Source organism: Aedes aegypti, chromosome 2, assembly GCF_002204515.2.
Source record: "Aedes aegypti strain LVP_AGWG chromosome 2, AaegL5.0 Primary Assembly, whole genome shotgun sequence".
NCBI lineage: Eukaryota > Metazoa > Arthropoda > Insecta > Diptera > Culicidae > Aedes > Aedes aegypti.
This window is the reverse complement of record NC_035108.1, coordinates 111272303-111300041: the sequence shown is the minus strand read 5'-3', so window position 1 is coordinate 111300041 and position 27739 is coordinate 111272303. Positions and strand designations below refer to the sequence as shown.

Here is a 27739-nt window from a genome sequence, read left to right as displayed (position 1 = left end):
GCTTTCACGTAACCCCGGATACGTTACGGCAGGTTGTGCATCCGCGTTACACGTTATTTCATCGTCCATTCGCATTCGATGAAATTCGATGAAGCTTGCAAAAAATTCTACGGCAAGAAGTTGCGTTCGTGGTCGGTGTGAATTTTAAATTCGAATATTTCCCTGTCAAACTTTGCCGGTCCGGTTACAATTTGATGTAAAACAACTGTTCGACGCTCCGGTTCTCGTAATTAGTCAAAAGGTAAGTGCAGAATGGCTTTTATTCAGTGAAAAATAAAATTGAAATTCAGGGGCCGACGCTCGTCGAATTTTTTGCTCTTGGTCAGCCATTGCTTTTTTGGTGTCGGCAGTTGTCATCGTCATTGACGGCAAATGCCGCGATCAATGTTGTTGATTATCGATGGCGGGACACCGGTTAGAAGAAACAAGACCATGAATAGAAAAGGCCGCAAGTCCAAAATGTAAACAAATCGGTTTTCTGTGGTAATCGAACCGAGAATTTATTGTCGAATTTGTTTTTGAACCTGGGTTGGAACTGGCGCAATCCGTTCTGAATCACAGTTCCAACCCCAACCTGGTTCAGGTTCAACCGAACCATAATTTGCTTGACGTTGGTTTGTTTATGTGTTGATCACAGACCCAGTTCATACAAAAGAAAACGACATAAGATGGTTAAGCTTTGCAATTTTCTAAATTATGTTTATCAATGAAAAACGTTCAATAACATCACAGTGGACGATTATCTATAGAATCAGTTTGACAGTTATAAGGAAAAATCATTTCATTATCAAATTGTGAAAATGTCCGAAGTAGCCCCTTTTTTGTCTTGAAGGACACTTTTTTCGCTATTCAAGCATTTTTGTTATTTCTCGATGGATTTGCCTCATATTTTGCACATTTGTTACGTACATATACAGTATTGGACAAAACATTTGCAACTTTTTCGATTTTCCATACAAAATGACCAACTTTGGTAAGCTAGATCTCAGTTATTTATGTACCGATTTGAATGAAATTTTCACAGAACATCAGATATAACTTGAATTTTAACATATATTTTTGAATATTTTTTCCAATTACGAGTTTATAAAAAATAACGATTTAACTCAAGTGTAATTTTTGACGAAAAATTCAAAACTATTTATCTCAAAATCTGATAGCCTTACACAAAAACTGTCTTCAGCAAACTTGTTCATCTCGTTAAAATCTACAACTTTACTGAAGACACCATGAAGCTATTCCTTCAATATGTTTAGTTAAGTCATTTATAAAAAAAATCGTCAAAAAATTCACTTTAGTCAAACCGTTAATGCTTTTAAACTTGTGATTGGAAAAATGATTTAAAAATATATGTTAAAATTCAAGTTATATCTGATGTTCTACAAAAATTTCATTCAAATCGGTCCATAAATAACTGAGATATTGCTTACCAAAGTTGGTTATTTTGTATGGAAAATCAAAAAAGTTGCAAATGTTTTGTCCAATACTGTACAATCTAAATATAGGCAGAAATTATCAATATCTATCCATAATTCTGAGAGTTACAAATTCTCAAAGTTAAAGCATGTGGAAATAATGTCAAAAGAAGCCCCGTTTGACGGTATTTTTTTTTTTGTTTTATGACTGTGGCGGTCATGCGACTCAAGGGTAAAGGGAGTCTATAGAAGCAAATGATGGAAACGAATAGGTGCATAGGCGTCGCACGGGAGCGACAAGATTGATTTTTTTTTAATTAGGTGGTGAAAATTGAGCTAGCCATTTTAAAGTCAGTAAGCATCGAACTGTATTTTGCCTAGCTTCTCTACTGGAAAAGGGTTGGCTCAATGCTTTGAGCTTTGCTACCAACACAGGCAAAATACAGGAGGCATCAATGTTCTCTTATACTGACGGCAATCAACCGAACGGTTCTGTCGATTCTGCTATTCTTATAATATCTTTAACATGTTTCTGATGTAAAATTTAGAAAAGGATTCCTGAACTAAATTGTGACATAATGTTAAACAAAACTTCTTTGCAAGATCATTAATGCTGAGTTGAGTGGGAATGTTTCTGAATTCTTGGTAGAATATTTTCATAAATAATTTTTTTATTGGTTTTGGAAAAAATGTTTCACCCCGTCGCGGTACATTATATCTCAACTGAAATATGGCCTGCGTTTCAGAAAGGTTGGGCAGACCTGACATAATACACGCATTGTCACACTTCTGTAGATCCCCACCTCACAGACAAACAGACGTAACAGCTAGAACAATTATCAATTCAAAACATAGTCTCGCGAACATTAACGGCCAATGCTAAAAACATTGTGTTTGGCAAACCGTCAACTAGCTGGCGGTAGTGAGCAAACGTCAAACTCGAATAAAAGCGATACGAGCCCCTAAATTAAGAAAGGCGACAAATGTGATATTGCCAACTACAGAGGAATTACATCTTTAACAGCATGTTCAAAAGTTTTTGAAATAATAGTGAATAACGCTCTTTTCGAATCATGCAAGAACTACATTTCTACTGCTCAACACGGATTCTTTCCAAAACGGTCAGTGAATACTAACCTAGTCGAGTTTACCTCGCTGTGCATTCGGTCAATGGACGCAGGAAAGCAGGTCGATGTCATCTATACGGATTTCAAATCAGCATTTGATCGTGTGAATCATGCTATTATCCTTCGAAAGCTTGAAGAGTTGGGGATGTCGCCAGGCCTCGTTAGATGGTTTGAATCGTATCTTTCCGGCCGATCTATGAAAGTACGGATTGGGGCAGCTCATTCGGATTATTTTGCTATTCCTTCAGGAGTGCCACAAGGAAGTAATCTAGGACTTCTCATGTTCTCTCTGTTTATCAACGATGTTGCCTTCATTGTGCCTCGCGGAGAACGAGTCCTTTATGCAGATGACGTGAACATTTTCATGGTGGTCAATAGCGTTGAAGATTGTTTGGCATTACAGGCGACCTTAAATTCTTTCGAATGCTGGAGCAGGTGTAATAAACTTGAGCTCTGCGTAAGGAAATGCTACTCAATCACTTTTAGCAGAAAACATAATCCAATCCATTTCGATTATTCGTTGTCTGGTCAAACATTGGAACGTAAAAACGAAGTTAAGGATCTTGGAGTGACACTGGATAATGACATTCAGGCCGCACTATGAGGACGTTCTTTCTAGAGCAAACAAGCAGCTTGGTTTCATATTTAAGATTGCAGAAGGTTTCTCGGATCCTTTGTGCTTCAAATCATTATACTGTGCCTTAGTTCGCTCTATTTTGGAAGCTGCTGTTGTAGTTTGGTGCCCGTACAATAGAGTTTGGATCGATCGTTTCGAGGCTGTGCAACGGAAGTTCGTGCGACTGGCTCTCAGGAATCTTCCGTGGCGTGATAGAATTCATCTTCCTCCGTATGAGCATCGATGTATGCTACTTGGGTTGGATACTATGGAAAGTAGGAGAGTTTCAATGCAATCTAGTTTCATAGGAAAGATCTTCAAAGGCGAAATTGATGCTCCAGCTATACTCCACGAGTTGCGTATCTAAGTACCAGAACGCACTTTGAGACGACGCAACTTTCTCAATATGGATGCGCGCAATAGCCGATACGGCCAACATGATCCTATTAGATACATGGTTGCTCGTTTTAATGATGTTTTCGAACAGTTTGATTTTATTTAATGTATTTGTAATATTAGATTTTAACACTTTGTTTGCTAGTTTTAGATTTTAAGTGTCCTTGCTTGTAGTTTGTTGTGTTACTTGTTTCAAAAAGATGCGGGTTTATGCCTATTTCAGGCTTTCCCAGCCTTCATTAGGACCTAGGTCAGATGAAGAAATACATATAAATAAATAAATAAATAAATGTTTGACGTCATTTTTGAATGTTCCCTATATGGGATGATACGTCATCTTTGTTTCTTGAAATGGATAAGGTGATTATAATAACTTCCGATGTGGCCTTAAATCATTTCATTTTGTATAAAGAAATGCATCAAACTTTCAATTTTTCTTAACTCTCGTGTTGAGTATCATAACAGTTTTAGGGTGATTAGTATTTTGGACAGACCGTTACGCGTATATATTTTTGCCATTTACGGTAAAATCAAATGGAAGTGGCCAAATCATATACAATCATATACGCGAAACGCTCTTTCAAAAATACATAAAACAACCCTATCCGCAATAATCGATTTCTCTTCATCGATTTTCTTTTTGGCTTAGACACGAAACTTATTCGATTTTTGGAACAGTTTAGGTGCTACATGACGAAGAATGGCGACTGCTTTGTACTGAAATGAAAAAAAAAGCAGTCGGAAACATTCACCCGCCTAAAAATTTTGTAGAAGAGATAATCGATCATTGCAGATGCGATACTGAACGCGAAAAATGAAATCCAAAAAAATATTAGGTAGGTGCACAACTGGAATTGTAACTTTTTTCCCAAAATAAGTTCACAATAGGGTCCTAAAATGTTGAATGAATCTTGTTTTTATTTAATAACACGAAAAATCATGTTACAAGGCTGGTAGCGAGTCACTTTTTAGTGACTTGGTCACTTTTTTAAGCTAGTCACTTTAATGTCCCTTTTTCGAAGCCATTTCAACTAAAGTCGCTTTTTTCGTCAAAAAGTCACTTATTTTTAACTATTTTGAGCTAAATTTTCTAGAAAAAAAAATATGAATCGGCCTTCTTCAATTCAGGCTAAATTTTAAGTTAGGTCATCACCAGAACATCTCCATGGTTCATGGTTATCTTGTGAAAAAAAGCTTGAAAAAAAGGTAATCTTTCCTAGAGTTCCATGTAATTTGTAATAGTGTCAAAGGTCTTGTTAGTATGGTTTAAGTTCATTGTTATAAAATTAAAGGTTAAAATGTTTAGCATTGTTTTTGAATATCTCGTGCATTATCTTTTAATAGAATTATATTTTGTGGTGGATAATTAGATGTTTATCTTCCATTATCGAACACTACGTTTTAAAATATGTATTATAATTATTCCCTTTGTCTTCGAAATTCGTTTTATTAACCAAAAAGTCCTGGTATAAAATACAATAGCGTTTAAAATTTTTACAAAATCTATAATGAAAATATTTATTATTAAAACGCAAAACAAAGAATATTTACTTAATATTCTATTTGAGAGTAAAAAACTTTTCATACTTCTTAGGACAAACTTTATTTTGCAAGCCAAACCTTTAAAAATGGCGGAAAGATCTAAGCTAGAGTACACAATAAGGTTTTCTTTTACGTCGGCCGACGTACCGCGCAAAAAACCGCGTTTAAAAAATAAAACGACGTAAAAAAGACCTTGTGTTTTTCGACGTTTCATGACCATACCAATCATAACAAAGCATTGTTACACGAAACAAAAAATCGCTCAGGTTTTTTTTACGTCTCTTTTTGAAATAATGCGGGTTTTTTATGCGGTACCGCGTTAAAAAAAAACAGCGTACTTCCATTTTTATTATGCATGTTTTTAAGCAGTGTTGTTTAGACTCATTTCCCGAAAATAACATTTTCTGAACTACGTAGCCACGAACTACTACAACCATGCTCTATCCTCCTAAGATAGAAAAGCAGATGGTTAAGCTTGAGTACTGTACACAAAATCGATCAATTTTGATCCCAGAGAGCCACAATTCAAGTTTCGGTGAAATGAGATGAGTGAGTGAGTGAGTGCGAATCATTTCACCGAAACTTGAATTGCGGCCCACCGAGATCGAAACTGTCGGATCCCATGTGCAACACTCAAGCCCAACCACCTCCCCCTCCATCTCAGGAATACAACGCACAGTTATAACAGTTCATGGCTTCACAATTCGAATTTCGGGGAAATGAGTCTGGTCAACACTGTTTTTAAGTTTCTATTTAGGAATGCATTTTTTTCAATTCAATACAGTACTAGAACAACGGCCTAACTGACAAATCTAAACAAACTGAGTTTTATTCACTTAACTGTTTATTAGATAAATTACAATCATATAATGCACATCTGTTCCTTTAAAAATAACGTTTTTCACCGAAATAAGTGGGAAAAACGTAAAGGCGCATTTGATGTTTTCTTTCGATACGAACTCTGGTGTCAATTTCGCCCATCTTCTCTCCTTGCGGTAACCGGGCGTATTTGAGATTGAGTGTGGCAGTAGGGCGCATTTCAAACTGAGTGTGCAGAAGGGCGATAGTGATGAAGGTTCGTGTGAGAGAGCGTAGCAGAACGGCGAAGCTGATGATATATCTAACCAGAAGGACGAGGACAAAAGGCGCAATCGATGTTGTCAAACTGAAGAAGACGAAAAACCGAGGGGCGCAACAGCTATAAATTTTGATGAATGGCGCATTATGGTTTTTTATTTATTTTAACGTGTTATTCATAATATGTAAAAAAATTAAATGTTTTGCTACAAAAGTAATATTGTAATGGATCCTATAAAAATGCATCATGCGATTAAATCGATCGGAAACATAATAAAGAATTTAAAATTACATCCTCTAAACTTCAAACCGATTTTACTGAGAATGTATTAGTCTTCACATCCGCCCTAATTCTGACTCTGTATTGAATTGTTTCTAAACATAATTTTAAAAAGAACCTCTTTCGAATGTTTTTGAGAATGATTCTAAAACATATATTCATGGTTAATAAATAAGAATGTTAATACAGAAATGCTTCAAAGAATTTATCGTTTTCATTGACTCGTTCATGAAATCATGCATGCTTTCTTCAAAGAAATGTGGGGTGTCGGATCATCTTCTTGGCTTTTTATATTCGCTTCGGCAGGAGTAGTAAAAAGTATTTTTTATTGCATAGTCTCAAGGCTGGTAGCGAGTCATTTTTTTAGTGACTTGGTCACTTTTTTTAAGCCAGTCACTTTAAAGTCTATTTTTTCAAGCCATTTCAACTATAAGGTACCGCGGGGTAAGTGGGTAAATGGGGTAAGTGAAAACAATTGATATATTTTACTGAATATGTGAATTAACGTTTTAAACTCATGCGTAAACCTTTGAGGCCATTCAGAACATTACGATAGGTAAGAGATTTCTGAGATTTTTCAGCCATTTTTGCATAATAGAGCGAAAATTGTTAACCTGTCAACTGTTACTCCCGTAACAAGTTGGCGGCGTACAATCTTATTTTAATATTTTCAGTGGAAAAAAGTTTCGGAAAATAATTTCCTGTACCACTTCTTAGTTGTCCTCTGTGACAGTTTCAAACCGCAATAAAAAAAAAGTTTTTAGAATTAATTCGACGTAGACCTAAAAATAACTAAATTTAAACACCGTCAATTTTCTTATCAGGTGGGGCAAGTGAAAAGTTTATCATTAGAGATTGAATTTGAGTTTTCGTACTTAAAGTAGCCATAAGTAAACATGGTTCGCAATTATAATAGAAAAATATAACGTGCTGATAAATCAAGAAACACTATACTCAAGCGTTAAAAGCTATTAGAAATCATGGAACTTCTCTAAAAGATGTTGCCAAACATTACAATATTAATATGTCTACTTCAGGCAGCCAATTAAAAGGAAGACGTTTGACTGAAAAGTTTGTAATATTAGAGAACACACGGAAATCTCGTGGAATGTCAATGTAAACTAGTTCAAAACATAAAAATGGGGGTATAGGTCTATCCACATAAAAAAAGATTTCCTAAATACGTTATTGAAAGAATTCCGTTTGATTTCTCCCGAAGAGTTATCCGACGTCATATTCGACTTTCTCAAAAACAAATAACGAGCGGTGGAAATTCCTACAGAGCAGAAATGCAATTGCTGTCCTATAATGTTAGAACTAGCATTGGAAATGTTGCAGTAATAATGTTGTCGAATCATTTCAACTAACATAACTGAACCAGAAGAAAATTCAAGTGAAAAGAATAACGTTTTCTTTGTTTATATGTTACTTGTGTTATTGTTCATTGGGAAGCCTTAACAAATGTTTAAAGCTAATAGAAATTGTGAATATAACTGTTTGTTTTTTAAATTATTTTTCAAAACGGTAAACTTTCACTTGCCCCACTTTTGGGGCAAGTGAAAAGTAAGGAGACATTTTTCAAAAACTTTTTCTGTGTTTTTTTCTTCATTTTTCATAAAATTTAATTTCAGCATGCTGCTTATATTTGGTGGGAGTCAAGCTAAAAAATATACACGACCTCATTTGTTTCAATTTTAAGTCTCTAGAATTTGAAGAATCTCAACTATGCGAATTTCATTACCCACTTGCCCCACGGTACCTTAGTCACTTTTTTTTTAACTATTTTTAGCTTAATTTTCGGGAGAAAATTTTGAATCGGTTTTTTTTAATTTAGGCTAAATTTTATGTTAGGTCAACAGGACAACTTCATGTCAGTCTCAAATTATTGGTTCATGGTTTTCTTATGAAAAAAGCTTGTAAAAAAGTTAATCTTTCATTGAGTTCCATGTAATTTGTAATAGTATCTAAGGTATTATTAGTATGGTGTAAGTTCATTGTTATAAAACCAAAGGTTTAAATGTATAGTATTCTTTTTTGAAATATCTCGTGCATTCTCTTTTAACCCCTCCGAATGCATTAAGAAAAAGTTATACAATTATGCATTAAGGGTCAAAAATGACTTCGAAACGCTTTCAAAAATCCATCTTTGAACCGATTTCCGTTCTTTTAGCTTAAATATGAAAAATATGAAACAGGAGAATGGAACTCTGGACTTTTTTTGCAAGTATGGCCACTCTGGACACAAGGGCACAGGGGCACCTGGAACCTGTTTCAGAATGAAGATGTTCTGACAGACTGAACCAAATGTTTTTATTGATTTTAGGAAAATGTTCCCCAAGCATGCCAATTATCAGCCAAAAATTTGATCTAGTCCGGTCTGTCTGAACACCGATCATATTATATCTAGAAGTTCATACGCATGTATGGTACGACTGTTAAAATTTCATGATTTTTCATTCCGATTTACAATAGCACCAAGGGTGTCAACAATTCAGATTTGGCCGGATTTAGTCGGAAAATGCCGGATTTTTCATCCAGATCTATATAGACACCGTGTTCAATACCAAGCATTGAAATTCGTCTTCTTGTTTCTGGCATTACGTCCCAACCGGAACAGAGCCTGCTTCTCAGCTAAGTGTTCGTATGAAAACTTCTATAGTTATTCACTGAGAGTTATTCACTGAGAGCTATCTTTGTGGATTGAAAGACGGGGTTGGTGTATGATGGCTACCGCTTCTGCTTCATATGCAAAAGGTCATGGATTCAATCCCAGGCCCGTCCCTTTCCTCGTACTTTGTAGTTGTATATCTCTCACTTTGCTTCTATCTTCCATTCTAAATATATCACACTCAAACTATTCGTTCATAGCAAACGCTAGAACCAGAGACGGACAAGAAACCGTTCCCTACGCTTCTACTTCCACGCGCACGCCTTTCTTACGCCTGATACATAGGCAGTCTGCTAACCACAAAAGCAAACCTCTCTGCCATGCCTTTCCCCAATCCATACACTCCCGCATGAACTGACGTGGATGCATTGGTCTGCATTCTGACGTGGCAGGTGCCATTGTTGCCTAAAAAATAGAAGATCACCAGCACTTATATGTACACTGAGGATGCCTGTTTAGTCCCAAGCAGACATTCGGGTTGGTTCCTTGTGTAAGTGCAGCTGATCTGGCGATACTGGAGTGCAATCCACGGGCGGCCAATCAAGCTCAAGCTCAAGCTCAAGAGAGCTATCTTTGTGGATTGAAAATTTTTGCATGTGTATATCGTGTGGCAGGTACGATATACTTTATGCTCTGGGAAGTCGAGAAGATTTCCATTTCGAAAAGATTTTCGATCAATGGGATTCGAACTCATGCCCCAAAACTTGGTCTTGCTGTTGCAATTTCTATAGATTCCCCTGAAGTAAAAATTTTTTAATTGGATTCCACCAGGAATTTCACTAAGGTACGTCCATGATCCTTCCAAAATATTCATCCAGGATTTTTCGAAGGCGATTTGTCTTGATATTCTTTTTGAGATTTTTCCAGAGAAGTCTTCAGTTCTCTCCAGGGGTTACACTATAATAATCTATTCAAGGATTACTCCAGATATTTCATCAGATATATCTCTTTGGATTCCTCCAAGGATATATGCAAGGATATCCCCCAGGTAGTGCTCTTTCAGGGTCCATGGATTCTCTAAGGATCACTCCAGGGAATTCACCCAGTGGTTCCTCCAATGATTCTACAGAAATTATTTCACAATTTTTTTTGAGTTTCCTGCAGGAATTGCAGGAAAATTGCGAGGTGAATTACTCCAAGGAATTTTCCAGGTAATCTTCCAGGCATTCCATCAGAAAATTTATTCATTTATTCATCAGAAGGCTCTGGTCTTCTTAAAATTCCTCCATGGAATCTTCCATAAATTCCCTCTAGAAATTTCTCCAAAGATTAACCATGAAATCACCCCCAGATCCCAGATCATTCACAGAAATTTACCAACATAATCCAGTAGATCATATTGAATATTTCCTATCATAAATGATTCTTCTTCTTCTTTCTGGCGTTACGTCCCAACTGGGACAGAGCCTGCTTCTCAGATTAGTGTTCTTATGAGCACTTCCACAGTTATTAACTGAGAGCTTTTCTTTGCCGATTGACCATTTTTTGCATGTGTATATCGTGTGGGCAGGTACAAGATACTTCTATGCCCTGGGAATCGAGAAAATTTCCTTTACGAAAAGATCCTCGACCAGTGGGATTCGAACCCACGACCCCTCAACATGGTCATGCTGAATAGCTGCGCGTTTACCGCTACGGCTATCTGGGCCCCAAAAGGATATTGATCGTAAAACGGTGTAATAGAATTGAAATAAAAGTGATTACGATTAGATTTCCAAGTTACTTTTTTGGTCACTTTTTTTGAGAATCGGAAGTCACTTTTTGGCCACTTATTTCTCAAATCTGTAGGCGATTCCGGCGCGTATTTTCTTCGAAGAAAAGAAAATTTTCTTGCTGGTGAGTTATGGAAGAAATTTTCTTCTCTTCGAAGAAAATGTGCGCCGGAATTCACCTACTGGTCACTAAAATGAACTTTTTTTCGGTATCACTTTTTACTGCCAGCCTACACATATGTCGTTTTGAAAATGTATGCTTGATTTCATAACAATTTTCATCAATCACTAACGAATTTGTTTTTGATCTTTCCGTTTGAATGACCGCTAGAATTTAGGAAACAATGGCCGATGAAAGTCTTCTGAACGACTCCAACTTGGGAGCTCTGGGATCCAATGATGACGATTCGGAAGTTGATTTTGGAGGTGAGTTTTAATTGTAATGAGGTGATAAGGATTATTTGACTGATCTGAGTGTAATCTTTGCAGGAGGACTATTTGAAAGGCGCTGATATGCAAATCGATCCGGAACTGGAAGCGATCAAGGTCGTGTCAAAGAGATGGAGGAAGAGGCCGAGAAGTTGAAACAACTTTCAAACCGAAGTTACCCAAACAGATGACGCTTGGGTCCCCCACCGGAGTCACTCCGATCTCTGACGGCAGAAGAAAAAGCCGAAATTGATAACCGTTCCATCTACGTGGGTAATGTCGATTACGGAGCAACGGCGAAGAACTGAAGCCCACTTCCATGGCTGTGGCACCATCAATAGGGTAACCATTCTGTGCAATAAGGCCGACGGGCATCCGAAGGGTTTCGCCTACATAGAATTCGGTTCGAAGGAGTTCGTCGAAACGGCACTGGCCATGAATGAGACCCTGTTCCGTGGGCGGCAAATCAAGGTCAATCCGAAACGTACCAACCGACCGGGAATGTGCACCACCAATCGGTTCCCCCGCGGCTCCGGTTCGCGGCCGGGGAGCACGGATTTCGAGGGCATGCTGCTACAGGAGGACACCGAGGATCACGAAGACCTGCGTACGTACCTTATCAGAACGCAAGATATACTGAGTAGAAAAAAAAAAAATACATAAGAATTACCTAGCCATATCATGTTGGAAATAAATTATTTTTCCGTTTTTCGTTTTCCATTTCAATTGTTCAATCTGCTTCACGCTCGCCATCCGTCACCCCCGAAAACCGCAGTCGTGGATATCGAGGAAGGGCCACCTATTACGCACCGTATTAGGGAACGCAAGTCGAACAAGACACACGACCCCGATATTCGCTGCAGCACGCAAACAAACTCACGTTTAGTTTTTAGGGCATCCCATCTAGAGGATGAGAGGACACTGGGAAGCACCAGTGGCAACTAGGGTAAGTAAACAGTATTCCCTCCTGGCATTTTTCGAAATCGGCTATCCCAAACGAGGCGCACTAGTTGTTCATCGTTCTCCTATAAATACTGATGGGCCTCTCAGAGCTTCAGGGAGAACGGATTGCAAACCCTTCTCAAGTCTATCATCTTTTTATTCACGATCTCATTGTTTGTCACATTTTACCAAAAAAAAAAGACTGACTGTATCAAGTATTTCTGTTGAAAATCTGGATTTTATATTTTACAATATATCGTCTTCACAGTATTTCAATTGCGACGTTTCATTTATTATAGAATCGATTATAGAAATACCGTGAAGACGCCATTCACCGCTCATTGAATTATTTCGAAAAATCTGAACAAATTTTCGAAGTAAAACTTATCAGCATGTATTAGTATATCAAAGTGGATTGTATAAGAATGAATTTATCTGATTTTATATTACATACAGTTGTGTTCAGAATAATAGTAGTGAAAGCCGATTTTCATACTAAATGCTCAACTTTGGCATGCTGTAACTTTGTTTCCCTATAAGCAGTCGGAATCAAATTTTGACAGAGAACTACAAATATACTCAATTTCATTATCACAAAATATGAAACATTTCACACTACCGGTTAAAAATTTAAGCACCAGGTGAAATCGCTCAAAATAATAGTAGATTATGGAGAGCGAAAATGTATGCAGAATGAAGGGACTGAAAAAATCATCAACATAGGCAGAGATTTCGAGATGTGGAGAGTCGACTGTAATACGTGCTAATAACTTTTTTTGCAAAAAATTGTTTAGATTTTTCAAAATAATACAATGAGCGGTGAATGGCGTCCTTACGGTAATTCGTTTAGACGACTCTACGACATTTGGAAATCAAAATAGCCACCACAATAAAAAACCGTAAGAATATTCGTTTGCGCATTCAAGATATTTACAAAAATGTACAAATTTGTCCTTCTTCATGGAAGCTTATAATTTTGGCAGTTTTTAATTAAACCTATAAGACAATTATATTTATAATTCTGGTAAATTTTACCGATCCATTGAAACTTCTGATCATAATGAACAGCTCGAGAGCGAAATTAGATTTGTTCGTAAACAAAATTATTGAAAAACAATATATTATTGTCAAGATGAAGGGGCGGGGCAAAATGAGCCACCTAGATTTAAGCAAAACAAACGATGTTTTGAACATAGAAATGCATTGCCTAAATATACCAAATTATTTTTTTACTGCATAGTCATCTTTATGCACTATTACAAGTGGAACACTTTACTACTTACGTTGAACCAAGTATCGCAATTTAGTACTAGAATAACATGGTCTGTTTACTATGTATTATGTATCTTTAAAAAATAAGCTGCTAGAGTCAATTATTTCAAGCAAAGATAATACAATTTCCTTTCTAATAATGTACTCTTACCGCTAACTCTTCTCTATAATGTTTTAAATAAAAATCATTCGATTGAATAGGTGGCTCATACTGCCCCGTAGGGTGGCTCATAATGCCCCATATGGTTGGTGACCACGTAGAAAAACATGGTTTTTCAAAAAGTTCCTGAAATGATTTGCATTTTGATGTTAACATTAATTATCGACGTAACATGGAAGATAACATTTTATAGTACAAGCCACTTGCATTTAAACCATATTTATTGCTGTTTTTCTATGCATTACATGACGTTTCTCCTTAGGCGGCCTATATTGCCCCGATCACCCCTATATTCTTCAATGAAGACAAGGTATAGTAACACATTTAATACGCAGCTTGTGGTTGAAGATTACGCTTTCAATATTTACATATCCAGAAGAAGAAGAAGGGGCCTTCCTTGGCCGTGTGGTTAGAGTCCGCGGTTACAAAGCAAAGCCATGCTGAAGGAGTCTGGGTTCGATTCCCGGTCGGTCCAGGATCTTTTCGGAATGGTAATTTCCATGACTTCCCTGGGCATAGAGTATCATGGTACTGCCACACGATATACAAATGCAAAAAATGGCAACTTTGGCAAAGAAAGCTCTCAGTCAATAACTATGGAAGTGCTCATAAGAACACTAAGCTGAGATGCAGCCTCTGTTCCAGTGCGGACGTTAATGCCAAGAAGAAGAAGAAGAATCCCTTAGAAAAACATGTATTCAAAATAAATTTTAAGATTTGTTGTATTGATTTGACAAGATCTTTTTTGAAGGTTTATAGAAATGATAATTCATATGAATCACTGAAATATTATATTGTCTAGGGCTACGCTGTAACAGTGAAAATTACGTAATCATTATTCTAAAAGAATAACGTTCAAGAAAAATCCCAAACCTATTGACCTATTGGTATTCACAAACAGATTTAGGACTTTTAAACCAATAACACGTGTTATCTCATGTAATATCGCAAGGACGAATACAAGACTAGCAAAAAACACGAAAAAATAGTAAAAATCAATACTTAAAATAAAACATTTTATGGGGCTACCCCGTTTGCAATAAAGTCATTTGGCATAAAGCCATTTGGCATAAAGTCGTTTGGCATAATGGTCGTTTGGCATAATGGTCATTTCGCATAATGGTCCATTTGGCATAATGGACGTTTGGCATAAAAGCAAAGAAATTAAAAAATCCAGACTAGTATGAAACTATGATAAGACTTGAAATGCTACTAAAGTGGTTGAAGTGAAGAACGAAATAGTTTGATTGAAAGGTCCTCATTCCCTATTTCATTTCATCAGTCACTGTCACATCATTACCACACTTTTGCTGTCGTCACTTTTGTTTTTAACACTATCACTAATATCACCGATTGTCACTCATTAACTTTCGTAACACACATCATATATGTGTATTTTCCATTATATCACTTCACTTTCACAGTTACAATTCTTTATTAAAATTACATCATACTACTTTAATTATAATTCATTTTTGTTATCATTTACCATCGATTATCATAATTAAATAATTAAAAAATATTCTAACTACGATTTAGCATTACGATCAATAAAGTAACAGTAGAAAAATAAAATCACTTTGATAAATTTTACTGCACTCACTGTCATTATGAACACTCGTATCATGAATGTGTTAAGAGTTAGGCAATAGTTTTTATATTCAGAGAAATGATTGCAGAATGTATTATAACCATCAATAATCTAGTAGCATAGACAAACAGACGTACCACTGAGGGTTTATATTATGTATTTTTAACAAAACTATCACAATCACTTTCAATGCAATTTACAAATATTTTCATCGTCACACATTTCTTCAAATATCATTATTAGTACTCTCACAATCACCAATTTTAAAACGACGAGTGCAACGCACAATTACACCAAACACCTATTCTTATGTTGCATTATAAAACGATTGATCACACGTTAGCTTTTAAACTTAACCACCATTACTGATTAGTACAAAGGATGCTTCAGCTCGTGTAAACGAACTGAACCATCAACAACCAGCACTGCTTTATAAGTAACTACTGAGCCCTGGCGGTCCCTCCGTTCGAAGAGGACCTGATAATATGCCGAACATATTAACAGATCCTCCACCTGAATGCAGCCGTTTCATGAAAATCATGAACCGTTAGAGGTGTGCAAAGTATTGTTAAGGTGATATGTTTCACAGACGAATATTATTATGGTGTACCTTTCTACGTCAAACTCTGTGATCGTGGCCAGGCAAATTAGAAATTTAAATAGTGCTACTTAAAAGAAGATCTGGTGGTCAAAAGAAGGGAAAATCATCGATTAAAAATGTTTGTACTTATAATGCTAACGTAGGAAAAAAGGGCAAAATTGTCAATGAAAATGTTAGTAGTTATAATATAAACCACTAGTTTAAAAACGTAATTAGAAACAACAGCCTATAACCAAAAGAAGGGAAAATCACATATGAGAATGTTAGCAATGATAATGCCAAAAATCATAGCAACTCAGTTTTCAATAATGATTATGCCAAACGACCGTTATGCCAAATTATGTTATGCCAAATGGCGTTCCCCCATTTTATTTATTTTCCCCCTCTGACTTTTGAAAAATTTGAAGGGGGAGGTGACAAAAGTAAAATTTCAAATTTGTTCCGGCCTTAATGCATTACCTACTGGAAATGCTCACGGCAAGTTTGTCCAAAGACAATGAACAGATCATCCAGAGATTCTTCCATAAACGCCTTAAAGATCCTCAATCGTTCTTCAAACGAGCTATTTTTTAAAAGAACATTTGGGGGTTATGCACAAACCACGAGGGCAAGTTGGTGCATAACAAAAATATGAAAATCCTAATCGTATCCTTCAATCTTCAATCTTCAAATCCTAGAGACTTTAAAATTAAAACAAATTAGGTCGAGTATATTTTCTAAGCTTGACTCCCACCAAATATAAGCAGTATGCTGAAATTTATTTTTATGTAAAATTGAAGAAAAAAGTACCGGTGAACGTACCACATTTGACCGCGGGTCCAAACTTGACGCATTTTCTAATTAATGTGATCATAAATTAATTCTAGATCAGACTAGCACTCGAAAATTTATTGCTTAATCTTTATTTACATGTTATTGAAGGATTCCAATAAAAAAGGTTATTTTTTGATTATTAATAGGCAAAAAATAAAATTTATTTGAAAATGCATCCGACAAAGTGCGTCAATTTTTTCATTCCTTAGTAAATGATGCTAACTATTGTTGATCAATTTTCGTGAAAATATTGTGCTGTTATATAGCAATATCATCAACAACAGTTAGTAATATTCTTATATTCATGAATTGACGTCGACATTTTTCTACTTTTAAGCTTTAAGACATGTCTGTATGAAAATCTTGTGCGTCAAGTTAGGCACACGATGTTCCTTATTATTTGCTATTTTGTCCAGTATGTTTTATTGGATTGAAAATAGGAAAATGAATATTTATGGTGCTTGCATTCAAAAAATCCGTCCGCGAAAACAACCTAATGCTGTATGTAATCACATGTCGTCCATAGATTACGTAACGTTTTTAAGGAGAGTAACATTTTCAGGGAATCGCAACGATTCATATAAAATATTCACACTTTCCATACAAAAAATATGGCCAAGGTGGAGAGGGGTTAAAAATGGTAAAATTTATCGCGGTTAATGGACGTCCCCTAATGTTTCGAAGAAGCTTCAATAAATCACGTCAGGAGGTGAGGTGTTGGTTCAATGGTTGGTTTAGTAAAATTTATACAATAAGGGGTGTCCAGGAGATACGTGTCACAAAAACATACCATTTTGTACAACCCCGCCCATCCGCCCTACGTCACACTTTTTATATGGAACCTTCAAAAAAATTGTATGATTCGTCACATCTTGCAGAAACACCTCCTTCCTCCCAATAACATGACGAACTTAATGAATGAACCCATATATGGTTCTCGATCGTTTTCGAGGCCCATACTGCCGTTGGTTCTACGCATATTTGTACCACGGTCCATAAGCTTTACAAAGAACATGGAACAAGTATGCGTAGTTTACGTGTTATAAGTAATGAAGATTCTCAAACTACCATTTTTGGAGGACGGACCTGGTGTAGGGGTTAGAACAGACGCCTCTCACGCCGAGGACCTGGGATCGAATCCGATCCCCGACATAGTCAATTATAACAAAGAGTTATAGTGACGACTTCCTTCGGAAGGGAAGTTAAGCCGTTGGTCCCGAGATGAACTAGCCCAGGGTTAAAAATCTCGTTAATAAAGATAGAAAAAAAAACTACCATTTTTGGAACCGGTTGTTTTCATTCTAGTTTTCAACCAATTTTCCTTTTCTTTTTTTGCAACTTCCTTCCCTGTTCCAGCGCAACGTAGTTTTCAAACCTTTCCTTTGTTTGATATCACGACGAAAATACATTAAACTCAACAATAACGCTTCATAGTCAACCCAATCGCCGGTTTTATTTTCTACACTTTAACTGAACGCTCTACAAAAGTACTACCGGATCTACTTACTTACTTATTTGGCTTTACATCAATTATCTTGATAAAGCCTCGCCAACAATAATTCGTCAATTCACTCGCTTTATGGCCGCTTCTCTCCATCCTCGACTGTGACCCACGCTCTCCTTCTTGTTCCGACCGAATTCGTAGCGAACACCATCTTTACAGGGTTGTTGTCCGGCATTCTTGCAATATGCCCTGCCCAGCGTATCCTTCCAGCTTTAGCTACCTTCACGATACTGGGTTCGCCGTAGAGTTGAGCGAGCTCGTGGTTCATCCTTCGCCGCCACACGCCGTTCTCCTGTACGCCGCCGAAGATCGTCCTTAGCACTCGGCGTTCGAAAACCCCAAGAGCTTGCAAGTCCTCCTCGAGCATAGTCCACGGCTCATGCCTATAGAGGACTACCGGTCTTATGAGCGTTTTGTACATCGTACATTTGGTGCGGGGGTGAATCTTTCTTGACTGCAGTTCCTTCTGGAGCCCATAGTAGGCACGACTTCCGCTGATGATGCGCCTTCGTATTTCCCGACTAACATTGTTGTCAGCCGTCAACAAGGATCCGAGGTAGACAAACTCGTCCACCACTTCGAAGGTATCTCCGTCTATCGTAACACTGCTTCCTAGGCGGGTCCTGTCGCGCTCAGTTCCGCCAACCAGCATGTACTTTGTTTTCGACGCATTCACCATTAGCCCGACTCTTGTTGCTTCGCGTTTTAGGCGGGTAATATCCATGTCGTCCGCGAAACAAACAAATTGTCCGGATCTCGTGAAAATCGTGCCTCGACTGTTAAGTCCGGCCCTCCGCATAACACGTTCAAGCGCAATATTGAACAACAGGCACGAAAGTCCATCGCCCTGTCGTAGTCCCCGCCGAGACTCGAACGTACTGGAGTGTTCGCCCGAGATCTTCACGCAGTTTTGCACACCGTCCATCGTTGCTCTGATCAATCTTGTGAGCTTCCCGGGAAAGCTGTTCTTGTGCATGATTTTCCATAGCTCTACGCGGTCACTACTATCGTATGCCGCTTTGAAATCGATGAACAAATGGTGCGTAGGGGCCTGGTACTCACGGCATTTCTGGAGGATTTGCCGCACGGAAAATATCTGGTCCGTTGTCGAGCGGCCGTCGATGAAACCTGCTTGATAACTTCATGACATAACGCTCTGCTCGAATAGAATTAGTCACGAGTTGACGAATTGGCATGTATCAGATGAGGAATCATTATCTGATCATCGCTACATCTTCTTTGAACATTCAAATGTAACTGCGCAGACTTTGCGTTTTAGGAATCCCCGGTCAACAAACTGGGAACTCTACATTGAATTGGTTGCGATTAAATTTCATGGATATTCTCCGTCCATTGAAAATCCAAGTGATCTGGATGATGCCGTTGATACTACAACATCCTACATTATGGAAGCTTTTGAAGAAGCATGTCCTCTGCGGTCTGTAAAGACTACAAGAGGGACCCCATGGTGGAATTCCGATCTGACTAGACTCAGGAAACAATGTAGAAGGAGTTGGAACAGACGCCGTTCAGCTGGATCAGAGTCGTTCAAGTCAGCTCGCAAGGCTTACAAGAAGGCTCTTCGTTCTGCTGAACGATCCGGCTGGAAAAACCTTTGTACAAATGTTTCCAGTTTGAGTGAAGTCAGTCGGCTGAACAAAATCCTTGCAAAATCTAAGGATTTCCAAGTGATCGAAATTCGCTTACCTAATGGTGACTTTACTTCTTCCGATGAAGAAATTTTAGAATGTTTATTCAATACACACTTCCCCGGATGTGTGGACATAGCATCTACGGATGAACCAAATGTCTTTTCATGTAGTTACGAGTCTCTGGCCTCGGCTCGCAGTATCGTAACTACTGAATCGATTCAATGGGCACTTAATAGTTTTGCTCCTTTCAAATCTCCAGGAGCGGATGGGATTTATCCTGTTCTGCTCCAAAAGGGATTTGAGTCTATCAAACAAGTTTTGAAAAAGCTACTTGTAAGCAGTTTTGCTACCGGGTACATTCCCAAATCCTGGCGTGATATTACTGTAAAGTTTATCCCAAAAGGAGGACGTGCGTCGTATGAAGCAGCGAAGAGTTTTAGACCAATCAGTCTGACCTCTTTTCTTCTGAAATGTCTGGAACGCATTATCGATCATCACATCCGTGATGTTTATTTGGCAAACATGCCTCTTCATGTGAATCAACATGCTTACCAATCTGGAAAGTCCACTGTGACTCTTTTACACAAAGTTGTATACGATATCGAGAAAGCATTCGCTCAGAAGCAATCGTGCTTGGGTGTTTTCTTGGATATTGAGGGTGCCTTTGATAACGTGTCTTTCGATGCCATATTGGAAGCCGCACGAAACCATGGGCTACCTACAATGATTACCAATTGGATTCATCAAATGCTCAAAAACCGACATCTCTTCTCGACATTGCGTCAAGCAGCGATTCGAAAATTGAGTGTTTGCGGATGCCCCCAAGGGGAGTCTTGTCACCACTTTTGTGGAATCTCGTAGCAGATACGCTATTGAGGCAATTCAATAATTGCGGTTTTCCAACTTATGGATTTGCCGACGACTATCTAGCTCTGATAGTTGGTATGTGCATAAGCACCCTATTCGACCTGATGCAAAGTGCTCTTCAGGTAGTCGAGAGTTGGTGTCGCCAATATGGCCTTTCGGTTAACTCGAATAAAACATCTATTGTTCTTTTTACGGAAAGACGAAACCGCGATGGAATTCGACCTTTACGTCTTTTTGGCACTGAGATTAATGTGACTGATCAAGTAAAGTATGTCGGAGTCATTCTAGATTCCAAACTTTCATGGACACCTCACATTGATTTCAGAGTCAAAAAAGCTTGTATGGCCTTCGGTCAATGCCGGCGAACCTTTGGTAAAACTTGGGGCCTCAAACCCAAATATATCAAATGGATTTACACAACAGTTGTTCGACCAATATTGGCATATGGATGTCTTGTGTGGTGGCAAAAGGGCGAAGTGAGAACAATCCAATCAAAATTGGGCCATCTCCAAAGGATGTGCTTGATGGCGATGTCTGGTGCGTTCTCTACAACTCCCACAGCAGCGCTCGAGGCCCTTTTCGACGTTGCGCCACTACACATATATCTTAAACAAGAAGCACTTTCTTGCTCTTACCGTTTATGGGTACTGGATCTACTGGAGAAAAATCCAGTGAATCGTAGATCTACACACACTTCGTTGTTTCCACTTTTGGTGAATTGGGACAAAATTGTCCTTGCTCCAAGTGATCTCACAATTGCTTGTAACTTTCCTTACAGGACATTTACCACACAATTCCCTTCACGGGAAGAGTGGACGTCTGGCTATTTGGAAAGAAGTATATCAAACAATATAGTATGTTACACTGATGGCTCCCTTCTTGAAGGTAGAGCTGGTGCAGGAGTATATTCTCGTGAGCTAAGGCTGAATCAGTTTTACTCACTTGGTAGAAACTGCACCGTTTTTCAGGCGGAAATATTTGCTCTTATGTGTGGAGTGCAATCAGCACTTCAACAGCGCGTAATGGGTAAAGTCATATACTTCTGTTCAGATAGTCAGGCTGCTATAAAAGCTCTCGCTTCGGCCAACTCAAGGTCGAAGCTTGTTATCGCATGTCGAACTCAAATTGAGGAACTGAATTCAGTCAACTCTGTAAACCTTGTATGGGTACCTGGCCATTCTTCCATCGCTGGAAATGAATTGGCTGATGAGCTAGCTCGCGATGGAGCATCGCATGACTTCATTGGCCCTGAGCCGGCTATTCCAATTTCGAAGTGCTGGGTGAAGCTTCAGATAAACTCTTGGGCGGCAACTCAGCACAAGCAATATTGGAATGGTTTGGAGTCGTGTCGTCAAACAAAATTGTATATTACTGAGCCATCTCCAAAGGTGGCGAAGTATTTAACAAATCTGTCAAAGCAGAATTGCAGTCTCTTGGTCAGAGCGTTGACAGGCCACTGCCGACTCAACTATCACATGGCAAATATTCAGCGTGCTGACTCATTTGTGTGTGATAGTTGTGACTCCGATTATGGAACTTCGTATCACCTGATATGTAACTGTCCAGTTTTTTGCGCAAATGCGATTCCAATTACTTGGTAAACACTTATTAAGTGAAACTGAATACAGAAGCCTGAATCTTCAGGACATCCTGTTATTCTTAACCCGCTGTGGTAATGAGCTATAGGCTCTCTTTACGCTCATGCGTTTTGCAGTGCCCTTTTTAGGGCGCTGTTCGAACCCATTATGGTATGGAGCTACATGCTCTCATTTCGCTTATGCGATCTTCCCTCTTCAAGGGACCCCACTCCTATTTCCTCCCATCTTTCCCTTCCCTTTCCTCTCCCATCGGGTAGATGATGAAATAGGCTCAAATATGGCGATGGCACAAATCTCCCAACTGGTGGGGAACGTGCCTTTGGAGCCGGCCTTCTGATACCTGATACCTCCCACGAACTCGTTTGCTATAGGTGATAGACGACGGAAGAGAATCTGGGATAGCACTTTGTAGGCGGCGTTTAGGATGGTGATTGCACGATAATTTTCACACTTCAGTTTGTCGCCCTTTTTTGTAAATAGGGCATATAACGCCTTGCTTCCACTCCTCCGGTAGCTGTTCCGTTTCCCAGATTCTGACTATCAGCCGATGCAGACAAGCGGCCAACCTGTCCGGGCCCATCTTGATGAGTTCGGCTCCGATACCATCCTTGCCAGCGGCCTTGTTGTTCTTGAGCTGTTGAATGGCATCCTTAACTTCCCCCATCGTGGGAGCTGGTTGGTTTCCACTGTCCGCTGTGCTGACGTAGGCATCGCCTTCGTTGTCCTGACTTTCTGTGCCTGTGTTCTCTGCGCCATTCAGGTGTTCATCGTAATGCTGCTTCCACCTTTCGATCACCTCGCGTCCGTCCGTCAAGATGCTCCCATCCTTATGCCGGCACATTTCAGCTCGCGGCACGAAGCCTTTGCGGGATGTGTTGAGCTTCTGATAGAACTTCCGCGTTTCTTGAGAACGGTACAGCAACTCCATCTCTTGGCATTCCACCTCTTCCAGGCGACGCTTTTTGTCCCGGAATAGGCGGGTTTGTTGTTTCCGCTTCAGTCTGTATCGTTCCACGTTTTGCCGCATACCATGCTGCAGCATTGCAGCCCGCGCTGCATTCTTCTCCTCTAAAACCACCTGGCACTCCTCGTCGAACCAATCGTTTCTTGAGCTCCATTCCACATATCCGACAATGCTTTCGGCAGCATTGTTAATCGCTGCTTTGACTGTCCTCCAGCAGTCCTCAAGAGGGTTCCTATCGAGCTCGCCCTCATCCGGCAACGCTGCCTCAAGATGCTGCGCGTACGTATTGGCGACATCCGGTTGTTTCAGCCGCTCGAGATTGTACCGGGGCGGGCGTCGGTACCGTACATCATTGATGACGGATAGTTTTGGGCGCAGTTTCACCATCACCAGCTAGTGGTCGGAGTCAATGTTAGCGCCACGATAGGTTCTGACGTCGATTATGTCGGAGAAGTGCCGTCCATCGATCAAAACGTGGTCGATATGCGATTCCGTCTGCTGAGGTGATCTCCAGGTGTACCGATACGGGAGGCTGTGCTGAAAATAGGTGCTACGAATGGCCATATTCTTGGAGGCGGCAAACTACTACCGGATCACGCCATTCAATTTTTTTTGCCAAAAGTTCTAACTTTTATTTTTATTCTAAAGCACTTTTTTTAATTAATTGAGCTATTGAATACTAAAACTCTTGTTAATTTTAAACTTTAGCAATTATTTTTGCCCCACGTGATTAGAAAATTGACGTTGTTTCAATTTAGTTACTTTTAGGTCTATGTCAAATTAATTCTGAAACTTTTTTTATTGCAGTTTAAAACTGTCAGAGGGGACAACTTAAAAGTGGTACAGAAAATTATTTTCCGCAACTTTTTTCCGCTGAAAATATTAAAATAAGATTGCACGCCGCCAACTTGTTACGGAGTGATAATTGACAATCTTTCGCTCTATCATGCAATATTTTTAAAAAATCTCAGAAATCTCTTACCTATTATAATGTTCTCAATGGCCTTAAAGGATTGCGCATGAGTTTAAAACGTTAATTCACATATTCAGTAAAATATACCAATTATTTTCACTTACCCCATTTACCCACTTGCCCCGCGGTACCTTACGAAAAGATCATCGACCGGCGGAAATCGAACACACGATCCTCAGCTTGTTGAATAGTTGCGCGTTTACCGCTAAAGCTATTTCATATATGAATGTTATATGTTTTTATGGGGTCCTAAAAATGTCATGTTCTTGCAATTACTTTTGTAATTTTCTTTCCCAAATAACGGCTATTGGCCGGTACGCTGATCATAAGTACTGTGCAAAAGGATAGGACAAGAAACGGTCAAGGAATGATTCCGCTACCGAAATTACTTGAGCTGTACGCAGCTGAGAAGTAGAGCTGATTTCATAACGTCGGTAACGCCTGCCGTACAAATCAAAGGGAGCTGTCACTTTTCCGAACGGAAAAATGTGCCGCTCAATTATTCCGCAAGTAATGCGTAGTATGCACCTGAAACGTAAAGCGCTCAAGTAAAATTTCTCCTTTTTACCAAAGTAATTTTGACAGCCGATCCAATATGAGCGAAATGTCACTTTTACTTGCGGAATAATTGAGCGGCACATTTTTCCGTACGGAAAAGTGACAGCTCCATTTGATTTGTACAGCAGGCGTTACCTATGTTATGAAATCAGCTCTACTTTTCAGCAGCGTACAGCTCAAGTAATTTCGGTAGAGGAATCATTCCTTGACCGTTTCTTGTCCTATCCTTTTGCACAGTACTTATGATCAGCGTACCGGCCATAAAAGTGACATTTCGCTCATACTGAATCAGCTGTCAAAATTACTTGGGTAAAAAGGAGAAATTTTACTTGAGTGATTTACGTTTCAGGTCCGTACTTGGCTTATATCGTATTTAACCTTTATTTGAAAATTGGTTCCTAATATGAACCTTGACACTTTTGATCATGTTTGACGTTTACTTTTTTGGATTTAAACCAACGAAAAAATTTAAACATTGAGTGGACATGTGTTTTTGGCCAAAACCTAAGCGTTTGGTACTAAAATTGGGGCAGTGCTTTAGGACCCTATTAACATTTTATCTTGAGAAGTTTCATTCTCTTTATATTTCATTGTAACAACATTATATTGTCATTATATTCGAATACTGTTGTTATCAAAAATTTGAGAAATCCCGGAATTATAAATAATACCAAATAAAGCGCTAGTCTTCGTTCATTACGATCACCAAGAAAGCGAAAAAATGTTAATAGGTAACTTGTTTGAAGTCTACATTCTTTGCAGCCCCATATGATTGTAATGGAAAAAAGTTCATTAATTGTGATTTTTTTTTAGATCAACACAGGGGTTTCGTTTCCAACAATAACATTTGAGTTTCGATCGCTTTCGTCTAGAATGCGCGCAAGCTAAGCTTCGAATTTTACTGAAACCTTACGCTGAAGTTTAGTTTTGAATGTACCTAACAACTGAGTCGTAGGAAATAATGTAAATCTAAACAAATCTCGCATAACTTATGATCTCGCCCTAAAAGAGCCATTGGTAACCATGTGTGTAGTCCGTTGTTTCTAAGCATTTGAATGGAGTTACACGTTATTTAACAACGCTATGGTGAAGAAAGGATTATTCTCCACCTGCCAGTGGTGTTGGTTTGGATGTTTATTCATTCATTTGCTCAGAAATAACGAGCTACACACGTGATTACCAATGGCTTTTAGGGCGTTATCTCAGATTATGCGATGAATTACAACCCTTAAACTTATGGTGGTTCAACTGGTATGCTTAAAATCACTTTCATTGCCAACACTGACAAGCACCAAAAGAAGCCATAATTTTGAATACTCCTTGCTCATTTTCCCATTTTGCTTTAAAATCATTGTAATAAACTTTGTACAAAAATTTCGACGGATTTTCCATTTTGAAAATGTATTCCCTTGGACACTAGTGTTAGCAGAAAAAGTGATATTTTAGCATACTTTCAGCACTACCAATCTAAAATTTTGTGAGTAAAATTTTAGCATCTTGCTCTCGTCGGCAAAATTGTACGGGAGTAAGGCATATTCTAAAGTACAATTCAGTGTATTTTGCGTTATGTGTCTAGTAAAGTTGGGAGCTAGACCCCAAGTAAAATTCAGCAAATGTTAAAACTGAAAAAAGCAATCCAGTTAAATTTTTCTTATAGAAATTTGCAAAAAGAAAACCGAAAACCATTTAACATTCCTTACTTAATGGACAAACTCGTTTGCAAATTGATTTTCTATCATCGACCTTACCATAAGTGTTACTAACAAGTTTCCAGTCATGTGTTCAACATCACTAACAAACCAACATCCCTCTACCGGCTTTTATTCTTACGTCTCCCATATTGTTTGTTTGACACATTAAAAACATGGTTTTGTCTAATGCTTTACAGATTATTATTATTATATTTGGTTACGAAAATCTTTTCAAAAAACATTATTTGTCTTCGAGTTTTCTCTGAAAAAAAAAACTTCAAACACGGATGCATTGCTAAAGCAACGTTCATTTGCCAGAACGTTTGAAAATTTTCAACCATAAGCCATTGTCACAGTGTAACCAATGATGGAAATAATGTTTTTTGAATTCGTTCAAAACAATAAAACAAACGGAAACGGAATGCCACATCAAAAAAAAGATCCATTGGAATGACTCAAAAAAGCCAACACAAAAAGATGCGGAACAACGAAAAAAATATCAAAAAAGATACACATGGCACAGCACACCAAAAGATGGCAAAAATAAAAGACAAAAAGATGGCAAAAGACGAGAGAAAATCCGCCACCAACGAATAAAAAAAGATCCATGGCAATGAGAAAAGAAGACAAATATTTTGAAAAAATATATTTGAAAAGATACAACCGGAGAAAAGAGGACCTGGAGCCCACACAATGAAAATGATGAAATAAAGGAGCAACAGTAAAAAAAAAGATCGAGGCGACAACAAGACATAAAAAAAGAAATCAAAAAACAAGAAGTAAAACACAAGGTTTAAGTATTAAAGTATAAAACGTAAGAATATAAAACGTAGTTCACTTATCTCTCGTAGGGATATATCACTGTCACTTTGGATCAAACATAAAGCACATACAAGCAGACGTTACACTCTACTCACTTCATAAAGCGTTTGATGCTTTGGAAATGTTTTATGATATTTGGAAGGAAAAATAAACTCAAATGCATCTTTACAAACTTCTCGCTTAACAACCATTTTTGACATCTCCCCAACACACAAACAAGGATTTACTATTATGCAAAGATGCTTTGTAACACCTCACTATAAATAGTGTCTCCTCCTTTCTCGAAAGGAGAAAGGCTGCTGAATCGATTTTTGGCGGTCCCATGGTTCCCATTGACCAGAGCAATCGTTCTGGGCTAGATTTGCTAGAGATTCTTACTGTTTCCTACACAAGTTTGAAGAAATTCCTTCAGGTACCTATTGTGCACTCTGTGCAAGCCGTACGACTACTTTTATTTAAGAATATCGAC

General features: G+C 38.4%; 1 protein-coding gene across 1 annotated transcript; it reads left to right on the top strand.

Moving 5' to 3' along the window:
- Positions 1 to 64: 64 nt before the first annotated feature.
- On the top strand, positions 65 to 27276 carry LOC5566366 (polyadenylate-binding protein 2). Its single transcript, XM_021841957.1, is given in 7 exon segments — positions 65 to 241; positions 11165 to 11259; positions 11323 to 11377; positions 11380 to 11566; positions 11568 to 11869; positions 12038 to 12208; positions 26646 to 27276. Coding segments are annotated over 5 exon segments (744 nt in total). The 5' UTR covers positions 65 to 241; positions 11165 to 11229; the 3' UTR covers position 12208; positions 26646 to 27276.
- Positions 27277 to 27739: the final 463 nt, after the last annotated feature.